At 35.4% G+C, this 16202-nt stretch overlaps 2 protein-coding genes across 2 annotated transcripts; one reads left to right on the top strand and one right to left on the bottom strand.

Moving 5' to 3' along the window:
• Positions 1 to 454: 454 nt before the first annotated feature.
• On the bottom strand, positions 455 to 5618 carry LOC133876672 (GABA transporter 1). The gene is made up of 7 exons (XM_062314928.1): positions 5311 to 5618; positions 4885 to 5115; positions 3073 to 3170; positions 2779 to 2965; positions 2192 to 2322; positions 1878 to 2111; positions 455 to 932 (listed from the first exon to the last, which is right to left on the bottom strand). The coding sequence occupies exons 1-7, from the start codon at positions 5438 to 5440 to the stop codon at positions 552 to 554; spliced, it is 1392 nt and encodes a 463-aa protein (XP_062170912.1). The 5' UTR covers positions 5441 to 5618; the 3' UTR covers positions 455 to 551.
• Positions 5619 to 10644: 5026 nt separating this feature from the next.
• On the top strand, positions 10645 to 16202 carry LOC133877142 (uncharacterized). Its single transcript, XM_062315389.1, has 2 exons — positions 10645 to 10931; positions 13095 to 16202. Exon 2 carries the CDS (start codon positions 13112 to 13114, stop codon positions 15020 to 15022), a length of 1911 nt encoding a protein of 636 aa, XP_062171373.1. The 5' UTR covers positions 10645 to 10931; positions 13095 to 13111; the 3' UTR covers positions 15023 to 16202.

Below are 16202 nucleotides of genomic sequence, written 5' to 3'. Positions count from 1 at the left end.
TATTTCTATTTTAGGTGGGAACTGTAAATCCTACCATATCTTGTCTTCATGAGAATTACAAATATGATGTTTAAATTTGACTTTTTACAAAAAAATAACTGAACAGTTAATTTTAGATGTAAAACTGTTTATATTTCAGCAAAGACTGTTAGGGAAAATTACATTTACCACTGAAATTTGGAAATTGTAATGTTCCCTTCAAATTTTAAGAGGTTGCAATATTTTTCAAAACTATAAATTCCACCATTTTGCTTTAAACAAATGCTTTAAATTTTATCACACTAGTATAAGTATAAGTTTGAGGGGTAAATATATATATATATATATATATATATATATATATATATATATATATATATATATATATATATATTTTTGTCATAAATTTATATACCTTTTAGTGGTTTTTTGTCATTCTAGAAGACTATCCGGGCCAAATTATTAACTCTATAGCTACTAAATGAACATATAAATTGCTTTAAATAATCAAAGTATATAATTGCAAATATATGCAAATACAAGAGAGACTTGCTACAAGTTTGCTTGCGTGATCATACATTAGCAAATAACCGATAGTTTTGGGCATCAAGGCTTATTTGTCTAACTGCTGCAACCGCCGCAATAACCCCCAACGTTGAGAAAACAACTGCGATAGTGACGTTCAACCAGAAAATGAGGCTCCGCTTTGAAGGTTTAAATGTCAAGTTGAAGAACACCACCGGCAATATAAAGTCAAGGGGCATGAAACCAAATGCTCCGATCACCGCATTGATGTCCCCGAAAAATGGAAGCATTGCAGCTATAATTGTTGCTATCACAACCGATATTGACCGAGCGATTAGCCTTGGGATGGCATTTCGGGCAGAGAACTCGGAGCTTCTCGGGTCAGCAAGTGTACTTTCTAGCACTTCATTTGTGGGCTGCAAGTAAACCTGTTCCAAACCACGTCGTTTTAAACTTAAAGTAGTGGTGCAGAATTTTTAACCGTTAAAAGGGTTTTCATCTTTAACTTCAAATAATCAAAACTCTCAATGTTAGTTCCCAATTATAGGTCCCTTTTAATGTCACTCTTCCATTATAATTTTTGATTAAATCCCAATGGAGGGTGCCAAAATATTAAAATACATCATTTTCTTTTTCTAATTTTTAAAAAAGCAAATCACTTTGGACGCCGTGAGTCATCATTCTTTTAGGAAAAAATTGTATTTATATAAATTATACACAGGGTATAAAAGATATATTACTTGTTATCCGTTTGATTTAATGCAAAACCATAACGGTAAGGGTGTGACATTAAAAGGAGTTGATAATAGGGAACCTAACATTAAGAGTTTTGATAATTCGGTATTATGATTAAAAAAGATTGACAGTCCGGGTTCTCAAAATTTTTCTTAGTGAGAAAACTTCACTTACACTTTGGTTTTCAATCATCACATCGAATTATCAAAACTTTCAATGTCAAGTTCTCAATTATCAATCTCTTTTAATATCACCATTCTATTATGATTTTTGTTAAATCCTAATGGATGGTGTCAAAATATCCAAAAACCACCCGTTTTTATTTTAATTTTTTTTAAAAAAAAAAAATCAAATCACTTTGGAGGTCGTGGGTCACCAGACTCACCACCCTTTTAGGAAAAATTTGTATTTATATTAATTATATAGGGATACAAGAGACATTTCACAACTTGTTAGCCGTTTGATTTAACTCAAAACCCTAACAACGGTACGAGTGTGACATTAAAAGAGGCTGATAACTGAGAATCTAACATTGAAAGTTTTGATAATTCGAGACTCCAACTAAAAAACCTAAATAATTTGGGAGACGTAAGTAAAGTTTTCTCGAGATATAAAGAGAGGGAGAGAGATGTGCTCACCACACCGACAGCAGATAGCTGGAGAATGGTGAATATGTTGGTCATCAAAATGAACCATTTGGGCAATAAAGCCTTGCCGTTGTCCAAGAAGTTGGTGAGGATGAGGCCCTCAGCTTGGTTACCAAATGCCCAGTAGCCAGAGATGGCTACGCTGCAGAAAGTCACCGTGACTACTGCATAACAAACACACAGTCCCTTGAACATCTTCCCCTTCACTGGCGGTGCTAGCGTTGCCTGCACCCATAAACTTTCCCAACTATCAACATTCCACTGAAATTGCACTTGAATGTACACCAAATTGTAATACTTCAAACCTGAATTTCAGGAATTATTCCGTTGCCAAATGTTGTGGCAATGATGGCGATGGCATTGAAGACCCCAAAAATGCGATCCTCTGTATTGCCCGTTAGGGAATAGTCCTTCTCAGGCCCCTTGGAGGAAGATCCTAAAAAAATTAATCCACGCTTTTTAGTAAATTTTTATCAACTTCTCTTCTGTGTTTCTTGTGTGGAACTATGTGTCCCAATGAGAATTCACAGCAATTAGTTGTTCAAATTGCTAGGCAGTTATTGTGAAAAAAATTCATATGAGACTCATTTGCATACGCAGGCTGGTAGATATTGTATGGGCTCTTTCACAATAACTGTCACAAATTGTTGTAATCCTCGTCGATCTACTTTCGTTTAGGATTTACGGTAAGTAGCAATTTGGATAGCACATGTGAGAGAGTTTGCATGGGACCTAACTGCCCGAGTAGATGGCTGAGCAACCTAACATTTGTTTGGACATGTGAGTCGACTTTTATAGGCTTTCTCACAATATACTGGCCATATTGCTAGCAATTTAGACCGTTAATTGTTGTAGATCAAAATCCACCTACTTTCGGATGAATAATATTTACCAATATAAACGGAACCAGCAGTGGCACAGGCACTATAGGCCAGGCATAGAAGCAATGACACCAAATTGATGTGCCTCAGCGAGTGAAATGATGGGATTTGAGCTAAAATCAACATGAAGCACCCAAATATGATCACAAATTCATATAACTTCATAGTTCCATTCGGGTTGGTTAGCAAGTAAATTGCCTGCAATGAAAAAAAAAAACAAAAAAGCTCTCAATTAGCTATGATCACCCCCAACCTCGGCCCATAATGTAAGAGAGGGTGAAAGCCTAAAGAGTAGGAATTTTTACCTTCATGCATTGTCCTCCTAGAAGAGTACAAGCAACAACAGCACCATAGCAGACCATGAACTGAATTGGGCCTACATAATATCTGCCCCATCTGGGTCCTGCCAAATTCAATGGGTTAAATTATTGCTGCAATCTTAAGAGTTTCTTGGCAACAAGGTATTACAAGATCAGAGTGTCTGTCCTGATTGCATTGGATCCCTTATAATTGTAATAGACTTTCGATAGGATCGATCCAACTGTCTGATTAGACTTGGATACGATTCAATCCCCTACAATAGGATTGCAGGGATCAATTGCAGGGATCCGAGTAGGGTATTTTACAACGGGACACATGAACGGATTGAAATCTCTAACAATTTGAATAGAAAATTGTGAGAAAATTCATATAAAATCCACATTTCATTTCAAATATTCAGAGAAGGCATAGGAAAAGAATAAAATAAAAAAACAAAGATATGCAGATTCATGGAATGGCCTGTCGAGTGTCAAGTTGAATTTGTTTGAAGGAGAAAAGTCGAGCAAAAAAAGTTGACAAAAAGGAAATTTATTTATTTATTTATTTATTAATTTCTGTAATCGAGGAACACGTGGTCGAATTTACAACTTCACGTAGGCTGTCGTGGTGTAATGCATCACTTCTTTGAAAAATTAAGTGGACTTTCCAGAGGAACAATCAGACTATCAGAGAGATAATCTTAACGTATTAGGCCAAAATATCTTTCGTCAAAGATATTGTTTTGTTTTACTTTATTATATAAACATTTTTATTAATTTAAATTAATAATTAATAATTAAATTCAAAGAAATCGTCAATCCTAATGTGGGGGGCCTCTTGGATTCAAACTAATAAAGGCAATCCAATAAATATCTCTTTTTTAATAGGCTTCGACTGCGTGCGCGTGGAAAGAGCCACAAGACTGTGGCACACCGACAGTAAATTTACATGTCCCCTAAGCGCGTGGAATTACGCGTCACCTTATCATCAATAGTAGGAGTGTTATAATTCTCTCATGTTCATGACGTACGTGCACGCGAGAGGAGGGGGAGAGGGAGGGTTAGTCATCGGCATTTTGTGAATCTGTGATGGTTGAAACGGAGATTTTATAGGTTTAATTAATGGTCAACATGTTCTACATTAAATAATAAATTTGTTAAGACATATTTCAAATTTTTAAATAATATAGCACAACAATTTATAGAAGAAAAAAAAATTCTAACCCAAAAGATTAGTTTGGTGGTAATTTTTTTGATCTTGAGTAGGGTTGAACCGGGATTTGAAATGAGGGAGGACAATGAGAGGCGACAAAACTAAAAAATACGATCCTTGAGGGTAAAAAGTTAATTTTTGGAGGTCGAATTCATAAGAGAAAAATAAAATTTAAAAAATTTAATAAAGGTTTCTAAAAATTTTGAGGGACTTCTGTCCCCAAGCTCTCGAAAAGTTTTTTCTCTAAGTATCGGGTCTAAAGTTCGACCATCTAAAATATTACAAACAATTTTTTAGAATCATACAAGCTAACAAAAGTACGAGCTTTACCTAACTTCAGACGCTTTGTACAGCATCTCTAGAATCTAATCCAAGATACCCAGGTTATTAAAAAAAACAAAAACAAATTGACAATAAGAAATAGAATAATAATTTTTGGACAACACTCATGTATATATCGGATCTACGTGCATAATTCCTACACCAATATATCTTGGTTGTGCATTATTGTGTTGCAAACTTGCAAGTAACACTCCCCTAAGAAATATGAAAGAAGCAACAAAAGAAAAAAAAAAAAAAAAAAAAAAAACCAAAAGGTATGTTACCCAAGATATCATGAGCCATGTCTCTGAAGCGGAGATGGCGATGACCCAGCTGAGCATGGTGTTCAAGAACCAGAGATATTAAGTTGTATGAATAGAAAGTGACGAGGCCTCCAATGACGAGGCACAGAACTCCACCCGCCCATCCGAGGAAGGTAAAAGCATATGGAAGACTTAGGAGAGGTGGAGCAACAATTGAAGTTGTCAAGTGGTAACCACTGTGCACCCATGATCCTATTTTTTTTACAAAAAAGAAAAAAAAAAGTGGCAAATAATTAATGACATTTCAGCCATGCAGAGAAAATCAGATAATTGAACAAAAGTAGTACTGAGAAGATATGATGATGATGAAGGCCGGCGAGGAAATTAAAGAACAAAAAGTTTGAATTTGAAAAGGGAAAAAGAAATAATGAAAGTAGTGATCAGTACCTTTGGATTTAAGAACAAAGAGAGCACCAGCATCAAGGTCCTTCTGATCATGGTGTGCTTCTTCTTCAGGGATCTGTGCGTCGTTTCCTTCATGATCCACCGCTACAGAGCTTGATCGCAGCGCACCCATCTCTCTTACACGGTGCCGCAGATAAACAGAGAGAGAGAGAGAGAGAGAGAAGCAAAGCTAGAACAGAGAGAGCGCAAAGGTTGGATCAGAAACAAAGGCCGAAATAAATTAAGGTAATATACAATAATAATACCACACGCAGTAGAGTCAATCAGTTGCCTTCGATGCCCATTTTCTTTGACTCTTTTGTGATGAAGAAAAGGCCACTTTTTTATATATATATATATTTTTTTTTTTTCCATTCAAATGGAGAAGGGTTACAAACTTACCAAGAGGAATGGGTGACGATCCCAACAATTTTAAAGAAATGGACCAAATGGTAGAATCTCAAATTACGGTATTGAGATCATTTTTTTTACATCAAAACATTTAAAAGATGTCACATATTAAAATTGTGGCATGTTATGAGACAACCAAAAATAATTTTTTATTGAAAAAGCTTCATTTTCACTTTTACAAAGACGCTTCTTCTTCAAAAAATTAAAATAATTTTTTACTCAAAATTTTTTTACATCATAAAGGACAAGAACTTGATAAAAAAAAATATACTCACTTCAAAAACTGTAACATACCACAATTTTAATTTGACATTTTCAAAGGTTTTGATGTATCACAACTATGAATAGTATAGTGGGGTTGAAACACGATAGTGTTCGCCCTTTCTTTCAATCAAGCTATTTTTTTGGAACGCAATTCGAGATAACCGTGACCGTGTGAATATATACATATAAATATCTTAGATGCTGTCATTTTGAAATGTCTGCTTCAATCGTCACTTCACCTGCCAAAAAGCAGAGTTGGCTTGACGAGCGCAGATGTGAGGAAGCGGAAGCAATAAAATAAAAAATCTCTTTTTTGTCCTTCTACTTAAGGGGCAAAGAGAAGCGCTCCCGAGAAAGCGAACGGTCAGTGCAAAGGTTCAAAATGATGAATGGGATTGTGGCACTCCACTCGCCGCCAATGCGAAAGGATGCGGCCTAAAGAATAATGGAACGCTAAGAATATACAATTTCTTTAAAATTGTAAGATGCTAAGAAGCCACTTAACATTCCAACTACACTTTTTTAAAGCTGGCAATATGGGCCTTGGCCCACTTATTTATTTACTTGAAAAAGATTTGAAAAAGATTTTGGGTCCCATGCAGGGACTTCGTAGTAATGGGGGTATGCGTTGGACTTGAATGATGTTGCAGTGTCAAGGGCCCCAAGGGGGCGATTGGAAAGAACCTGGTGGATCTCATTAAGCTGTCCGAATTACAGTAAAGAATTGTGGGTACACCTCTTTAGGCTGTCCAAAACAAACGAGCCTCCCATATATAGCTTAATTGTAGGAAATTCTTGTTCAACAACCCTAACTACACAACATCCATCTAACGTTTGATTTAAAAAAGAGACCTCTAGGTTTTAGTTTATATTTTCAGAAACGTACAGAAGATGTAAAAAGATTATTTCTCTTTTTTATTATATAAAGAGAATCATAAGTATTTTTCTTTTTTATATATTTATTATTGAGCTATGGTAATAACTAGTAATTTTTATAGCCAAAGTGGCTAGCTAGATGAGGCTTTTTTTTTAGGATTGAAATTCATAACAATTATTTGTCGAATTACTAACAATTTGGACAGGTAATACGAGATAGTCTATATGAGACCCGTATGCCCGAATAGGTAACCGAACAACTCAAAATTTATTTAGATCCCATATAAAATCTCTCGCATTACCTATCTAAAAAGGACTTAACATATGTTTATATAACAAATTTATGATCAATCCATTCAATTCGGCCTTAACATAATAACACTTATATAATTCAAAGAGAATAACAGTAACTCGAATCTTAATAAGCATATCTGCATTCGAACTATCTAATGACAAATGAATGATAATGGGATGAAATTCAAATTTGATTTGAGCCCATTGCCCTGCCCTGTATCAATTTCTTGGGAAAGGTCCTTTTGGAAACTCCAAATTAGTAGTGAAATTGAGTGATTAGTAATAGTCTCTGTCCCTGTGATGACTTTCTTTTTTGGATGGGAAATCCATTATAACTAGACGAGACGATGTAGAATCCACTGCCCACTGCCTGCAATTCATTACTCTTTCAACCATATAAAGTGGGAACGTGAGGTGTCATATATTATATATGACATATATTTTCGAATTTCCAATAATTAGTTGAAAACGTGAGAGAGTCTTTATAGAATTTATTGTTTCAACAAGTGGGTTAGCTATCCAAAACTTGTTAAAAAATTCTCTCACATTTTTTACCTAAATTGCTAGCAATACAAACAGTAAAATTTATCACATGATTTAAAGCGTTTTATTTAGGCATATTGTTCTCTATTATTGTTGGTGTTACTAATATTATAAGAGTAATTTACAGTTATTTATTACAGTTATTTTATAATTGTGAGTATTTTTATTATTATTATTATTATGTAACCGATATAGGAAGTCACTTAAAAGTGAAATGAGTGTGAAGGATAGAATTGCTTGTATTATAATATTTATAGAGGCAAGATCAATAAATGAAGGATTATTTGAACCCAAAAAAATATCATTGCTTGATAGAGATTTAAGGAACTCGATGCCTTGGATTTGCCTGTGCTTACTAAACCAAGTAAATGTCATAATAGAGTATAATATTTAATTAAAAAATAGTTTAAATTCATGGATTAATAAATCAATGTTCTTCATAGTTCATAGTACACCATCATGCTCTCTAAAGGAGTATCATTTAAAGTCATCCTCTTGAAGAAATTGCTCTAGCTCCATAGCATTAAAAACCAAAACTAAAAAAAATAAAAAATAAATCTATGCATTTAATTGGTAACCTTGTGGGAGCAAGACAAGACTTCATACAAGATGCCCTCATTTGAAAGGATAAATATTTCCTATAAATCGATTTGAAGGAAATTTTATACAATCTACATATAAGATTGATATATGTCTTTTTACATGTGAGAAACACATATTTTAATAGCATATGCTTTTCACATACTTTTTAATAGTATTAATAAAAAAAGCATGCGCTTCTCACTTGTTTTAAGGACAAATGTTATTTTTATATGTAAGTTATATAAAAATTCCTACAAATTGGTTTGTAAGAAATTTTTATCCCATTTGAAATGCTTGTGTCTTTCATTACTACACCTCTTTTTTTTCTCTTTTTGGTTGAAAAAAAAAACTTCATCTTCAACGCAGGAGGTTGAGACTTCCTCGGAAGTTTCAAGTCTTAACCAATTATATTCTGATACGTGTCACTTGTAATAAAATAAAATTGAAAAAAGAAAAACGAAAAAAGAAAAAAGAAAGAAAGAAAAGAAGATAGATGCCCTATTTGGAAATCCCTCCACCCACTTCTCCCCCTCTTTGGGCACTGCACACTGTCCTTATGCACAATGCCCAAGTCAAAAAAGTACAACTCTAGAAAAAATAGACTTTTCACTTTCTCATTTTATCCCTAACAAGAAAAAAATGAAAAGCTATGAAGCGAGGAAATATACATATTTACAGGGGTATAAAATGGAAAAAAAAAAAAAAAAAAAAAAAAAAAGTTTATTTTGGAGCACATCATGTATAGTAGTGGTGTATAACAAGTTGCGGCTTTTATCAACTGCCGGATATCCAGTTATTTTGAACCGGATAACCGATTTTCATCATTTTCTATCCTACACCATTTTCTACATTTTCCAGTTCTGTTCTCTACACTTTTCTACATAATATATTCATCAAACTGAATAAATTGAACTAAAAAAAACAATGTAACTTCTGATATACACAAGCAGAACTCATTTTTGAACCTCCCCAAAGAAAATGGAAGAAAGGCAGCATAGACATCTTGTCAATCAGAACCACTTTCAGAACCCAACAAATTTGCAATTTGGTTCAGCATCTTCTAACACCCACTGTCTAGATTCTGTTTCCTACACTATGTTTTCAGCTGAACTACTTTGTAAGAATACAGAATCATTAACATGGACAGGCCCAAACCACAAACGAAAGATACAGGGTCAGAAGCATTGCAAAACATAAGTCACAACAAGTTCAAGGTGCAAACTTCATGTGTAGTTCAACTTTAGGTGCAATTTTCTATGAATTGTTGCTCCCCACGAAGTTGTTAGCTCCAGGGAAATTTTTTTTAAAAAAAAAAAAAGCGAAAGAAATCGGATGAAAGAGACCATTGTTGAGACAAACAACTTTTTTTTCATGATTGCTTAGGTGATATTGCTTGCATATAGTGAGAATGAACAGTGGTCGTGTTAAAAATTGTGGACAATCAAATGGGCGTGGATAAGAGAAGAAGAGGGAAAAAAGAAGAGAAGAAGAAGGAAAGAACTCACAAGATTGGAGAAGAAGAGAAGTGGGCAGGCTGGGTGACGGCGTGCTCTGAAGACAGTGAAGTGATAAGAATAAATTAGTGTAACTTACCTGGTTCCGGTTATTATATATATATATATATATATATATATATATATATATATATATATATATATATATATATATATATATATATATATATATATATATATAAAATAAAAATCGGTCGTGATTACCAGGTTATTAACCAGTTTTTCAGAATATAATAACTGGGTACTTAGTTATCCGGTTGCGGTTATTTTCGATTTCTTGTTTTCTCGGTTAGCGGTTATTAGTGGTTATCGTTTATTTTTGGTTAATAACCGTCCTGCTTATACATCCCTAAATTGTATACTCACATTTCTGACAATGAGTTTTTTACTTTCCCGTTTTACACCTGGCAAGAAAAAAAATGAAAAGCATTGAAGTGAGGAAATATGCGTCTTTTCAAGAGTAAAAAATGGAAAAAAAAAAAAAAATTTCACTTTCCCATTTTACCCCTGACAAGAAAAAAAATGAAAAAACGTTGAAGTAAAGAAATACGCATCTTGACAAGAGTAAAAAAAAAAAAAAAAAAAAGAGAAAAGAGAGTTCATTCTTAGGCACGTCATGTATACGCGCATTTTTGACAATGAATTTTTTACTTTCCTGTTTTACCCCTAATAAGAAAAAAAGAAAAACGTTGGAGTAAGGAAATATCCGTCTTGCTAGGGGTAAAAAATAGAAAAAAAAAAACAAAAAAATAAAAACAAAAGAATTTTATACATTTTTTACCTGTACAGTGCCCAAGAAGGGGGAAAAGTGGGTGGGGAAATTTCAAAACAGGGCTGGAAAGTAACGGAGGGCTGACAATCGTTAATCACTGTCTGGCAACCCCCAAACTGACACGAGCACACCATTTCTTGTATGCGCTTGCCCCACTCCTGGTTGGGCATGACATGGCCGTGTAAACAAACACTCTCTAGGGCACGGAAAAGGTAAAAAGAAACGGAAGCCCAAGAAACGGAAGCTCCCCTCGCCTCCGTAAATAGTGTTTCGAGTTTCATCAGAAAGAAACACTCACAGAAACCTATCAAAAAGAAACGCCGGTTTCGGTAAAATACGATTCAACCCTCGCAAAAATTCTCTTCGAGGTAAAGCGAATTCTCTCTTTTCCAACTGAACTTCTGATAGGATTCTCTCTTTTATTTTTCTGTTGATTTCTGATCTCCATTGATAGAATCCCTTGGTTCCTAATCAACTTCAATCTAATGTTTGGAAATATAACATGCTTTGCTATTAGTGGAGTAATCAAAATAGACATATTTAAGGTTCTGTTTGGTAGTTTTTGGCTTATGCTATGTTTTATTTTCAATATTTAATAAAGGTGAGTAGAGCAATGGAGTAATGCATTTTTCAGTGTGATAAAGAAAAAGAAGAAGGGTTTGCTAAGAAGTGGTTAGTTGAGGTGGGTTTGAACAGAGAGGCTGAAAATATTTATTAGTGGAAGTTTTGTGCCATTGCATTTGCATGTTACTTTTGTAATTGAGTGGAAAATTTTTAGAATGGTAACGACTATTCTTTGTGATTTAGAATTTTGGGGACAAGAAATGCATGTAGTGGAAATGAGGATGTTAAGATGGATGATTGACAACATAGGAAGAAGTACGATGGAAATACGAATTGACAAAAGTGGCACTTGTGTATTATAACTCGGTTTAACCATGCCCAAGAGGCTTATGGATGTGGGTGTAACAGAATCGAGGGCATCAAATGTAATGTGGGTCAAGGTGGTGAGAAAAGACTCGATTGCTTGGGATCTAATGAAGGATATGGCTTTATCTATAGCTAAACTGTCAAATTAGAATGGAAAAATAGCAATGAAATTAAGCACAGGAGCCAGCCAAAAACAGAGGTACAGATTCTGCAATATATATATATATATATATTGGAAAGTGAAAGCAAGAATTCTGGGAAAAGGAAAGTTTAGGAGGACAGTAGAAAATGTGGGAGTCTGTAGAAATTGGAGTGTAAATGAGAAAATTCTGATATAGTTGAAGATGTGTATATGGAAATTTGATGGGATTGCTGCTGGATAGTTAATCTTGTGTTGTATAGTTTTTGATTTGTTAATTGTTGATAAGATGCTCGTGAGTTGTTTTCTTTCTGGTGTATTGTTGTTTAGTTCTTTCTGGTGTATATGGGAGGAATTTTGTAGTAGAGAATGGTGTTTGATACTTTGAAGAAGTATCAAGCGGTTCAGCTGATTTGCTGAAGAGTTTGTAAAAAGTGTTGTTTGTTGAATAGATATCTCATTCATCCAAAAAAAAAAAAAAGTATGTCAAATTAAGAAACTGGGAAGAAGGCCTTGAGTTGGATTGAGTTGTACTGTGTTAAGGGCAGATAGTATTTAGCGAAAGAAAGGGCAGGTAGCATTTATTACAGGCTTGCAGAAAAAACATTATTTTTGAATTAATGTCTCTACTCAACTAGTTGATGAGGGATTCATGGAGTTTACCTGATTACTTGGATCAAGGCTTATGTGAGTTGAGTTTTCATTAGTATTTCTAGCTTTTGCTATTGTCCATGCTGCGTACCACCAATATTTGCAGTTATTATAATTGTTATTGGTATTATACGTAAATTATATGAGTTATAATTAGTAGGAGAAGAAATGCATAGAAGAGGAGTCAGCAATTGATATTCAGCTCCTTTGATTTGGATGAATAGTCTAAGAATAACAATTGGTTTATAAACACATCACTGCTTTTGGATCTATATATATCTGATTAAATGAAAATCCTTAGAAATCAACCAAGGAATCCCAAGGTCAACAGAAGCAAATCTCTGTTTTTGTAGGAGTAGAGTAGAAGATATAAGCGTTTTGTCCAACTGTAGATATGGCCTAGAAATCCAGCTTTAGTCATGTAGGAGTTGGCTTATATAGTCCATTCTACCTCAAGATGTCTATATGGGAGAGAGTTTATTAGAACCTTTTCACGGCCTTCCTATTAACTAAGTTATCAAGTTTTAGAATTCACATTTCTTTTCCTGTATTTTGAAATTGTTTAGATCTTCTATGGAAAGTCAAAGAGTAGGCACCAAACTCCTTTACCTTCATGGCTATGGTTATCTGTCATGCTCTTTATTTGATAGGAATGTCTTAAGGAGTTTACTGCATTAGATTTATAGCAAGATTGGTAATATGAGCAAGGGTTTAATAGGAAGATCTAAGTACAACATTGTAACTTGGTGTTCTCTTATTTTAACATATCCATATGTTCCTTCTTTTTTTAACCCCATTTTGTGGTATGCAGTTTTCTGGGGTAAAAGTATGCCATCGGAATCTGATAAGTGGGCATGGAAACATGTCAGTGTGTTCGGTGGGTTTGACAAGGGAAGTGGCACGAAAAAGTGGAAATGCAACCACTGTAATCTACGATATAATGGATCTTATTCACGTGTTAGAGCACACCTTCTTGGGTTTACTGGTGTTGGGGTCAAAAGCTGCCCAGCAATAGACAGGTCTTTGAGAGAAGCATTTCAGATATTAGAGGAAGAGCGCCTTGCTCGGAAGGAAGAGCGCCTTGCCCGGAAGGAAGAGCGCCTTGCTCGGAAAGAGAAAAGGACTTCTGGAAGTGGGAAGCCTGGCAAACACATTTGGACTTCACAACCAAGTCATACCTGTGTCACCGTAGGAGATGTTGATCGGACTTCGCGACCAAGTCATACCTGTGTCACCAAAGAAGATGTAGATGACATTGTGGCAAGATTTTTCTATGCCAATGGATTGAATATCAAAGTCGTCAGCTCTCCATACTTTCTTGAAATGACAAAAGCAATTGCTGCTTTTGGACCTGGGTATGAACCCCCAACAAAAGATGAACTGTCTGATTCTTTTTTAAGTAAAGAGAAAGCAAGGATTGAAAAATCTGTGGCTCTAGTTAGGGAGTCCTGGCCTCACACAGGATGCACATTACTGTGTGTTGGCTGCTTAGATGGCTCGTTGGGCTGCTTCCGCATTGATATATTTGTCTCTAGTCCAAGGGGACTAATGTTTTTGAAAGCAGTAGATATAGATGTTACTGATGGAGTGGACAATGTGTTCACTGGTGTTCTTAGTGATTTAATTGTGGAAATTGGGCCCACAAATGTTGTTCAGATAAACTCACATCTAGGCCAAGCCTGTAAATCTTCTGAATCCCTTATATTGTCAAAGTTCCCTCACATATTCTGGTCTTCTTGTGCATCGCATTCTATATGCATGCTAATGGAAGAAATAGCTGAATTGGATTGGATTAAATCTGTTTTCTTGTGTGCTAAGGAAATTGAGCAAATTATCATGACATATCAGCGTTCTTGTCCAGGTATCTTGATTCAAAATTTGAAAGGGAGCTCTGACCCACTTTCTACTAAGTTTTTTCCATCCTATGGCATTGTCCAGAGGATTCTTCAGCTAAAGCAATCACTTCAACAGGTAGTTGTTAGTGAAGACTGGAAGCAATGGAAGCTTTGTACTCCGGAGGACATTGCAAGTATCGAGGCTGCCATTTTAGGGGATGAATTCTGGAGCAGGGCTCATTTATTCTTGCAGTTATGTGAGCCTTTCTTAAGGTTCCTTGCTATACTTAATATAGATCGATCTGTCATGGGCGATGTTTATGATTGGCGGGTTCAGGCTCTTGAAGCTGTGAGAAGCAAGGGAATTGATGAAAGTGCATTGAACCAATTGGAAGAGTTGATAGAGAACAGATGGGATGTGTTATTTTCTCCTCTTCATGCTGCAGGTTATATACTAAATCCTAAATATTTTGGGAAAGGTCAAACAAAGGATAGAACTGTAATGCGGGGATGGAAAGCCACTCTAGAAAGATATGAGGGTGACAGTGCATCGAGAAGGGTTCTTAGAGAGCAGCTTAGCTCTTACTGGAGATTAGAAGGACCCTTAGGAGAGGAGGATGCTGTGGATTGTAGAGGTAAAATGGATCCTGTTGCTTGGTGGGAGAATTTCGGTTTCGAAACACCCCACTTACAGACACTAGCCATGAAAGTTCTGAGTCAGGTTTCAAGTGTTGGAATGTGTGAAGAGATACTCCAAGATAATGATTTTCCATGCCGAGAAACAGCCAACAGGTTAGGAGTGGAGAGAGTAGAAGATCTTGTTTTTGTCCGAAACAACCTTAGACTTCATAGCCAAAGAAATGGAATTTCAAGCTCCTCATCTGTTCAAAGAAATCTAATCTGAAGCAGCCCATCCGAAATTAAAACGTGGGAGGGCACTCTTCTTGATCAAACGAAGGCAATATATAGTGTTTATGACACATTGTGATAGATTGTGTGCCTCTTCTGTTTTGCTGCCGCTGAAGTGTTGGAATGTGTGAAGAGATACTCCAAGATAATGATTTTCCATGTCGAGAAACAGCCAACAGGTTAGGAGTGGAGAGAGTAGAAGATCTTGTTTTTGTCCGAAACAACCTTAGACTTCATAGCCAAAGAAATGGAATTTCAAGCTCCTCATCTGTTCAAAGAAATCTAATCTGAAGCAGCCCATCCAAAATTAAAAAGTGGGAGGGCACTCTTCGTGATCAAACGAAGGCAATATATAGTGTTTATGACACATTGTGATAGATTGTGTGCCTCTTCTGTTTTGCTGCTGCTTAAGGTATTGGAGCCTGAGACTAGAGCCACTACAGAAGCTTGTTGAAGATAATGCTGGAGTAGCAATGAATTCCAAAGTCTTGAAAAGGTGAGTGGGATCTTTTCCTATGCCTCCAGCTTGAGAAAAAATGTTGACTTGTGAAACTTGTCTTTAGAAATGCCTTCATCCTGAATTTGTTTATAGCTTTTCCTGAATATGTTTGTAACTTGAGAAATTAGTGACAAACATGTTATACAGGTTCTCATAACTAGAAAATTTTTGTAGAAAAAATAATTGATTTGAGAGTGGGTGGCATGACACATCAGGGTTGTAATTCTTTTGTAGTAAACTATGTGGTACTTCCAAACATTTGTCTGTGCCTTCTTATTTCCTTCATAGATTTGTATCCATTGAAGAAGAATGGAATTACTTGTATAAAAGGACTAATCAATGTCGCATCAAAGTTGTTCTTACATTATCAATGTGGGAGTCGATGGGATCTCACTTGCATGCATGTCGGCTTCTTGCTACTTTGCCTGAAACTATTTGACATCATTTGCTGAAACAAACCTTTGACCAATCCTTTTGAAATGGGCAGTACCCTTTGAATCTTATAGTCTTTGAATCTTTGGAAAAGGCAATGATCAAGGTTCATTCTCAAAAGACAGTCATTATATCACCGGACTGGACCCCAAAGATATTAATGCAAGGGCTCCTTTTAGTGGCAATCAAATTGGTTTTCGGACTGTAGTTTAAGATACCCAGAAGAATTTTAAATTGGTAGCTG

The sequence above is a fragment of the Alnus glutinosa genome, chromosome 9, assembly GCF_958979055.1.
Source record: "Alnus glutinosa chromosome 9, dhAlnGlut1.1, whole genome shotgun sequence".
Classification (NCBI taxonomy): Eukaryota; Viridiplantae; Streptophyta; class Magnoliopsida; order Fagales; family Betulaceae; genus Alnus; species Alnus glutinosa.
The sequence above is the reverse complement of the archived record's forward strand: the minus strand, read 5'-3'. Positions and strand labels throughout refer to the sequence as shown.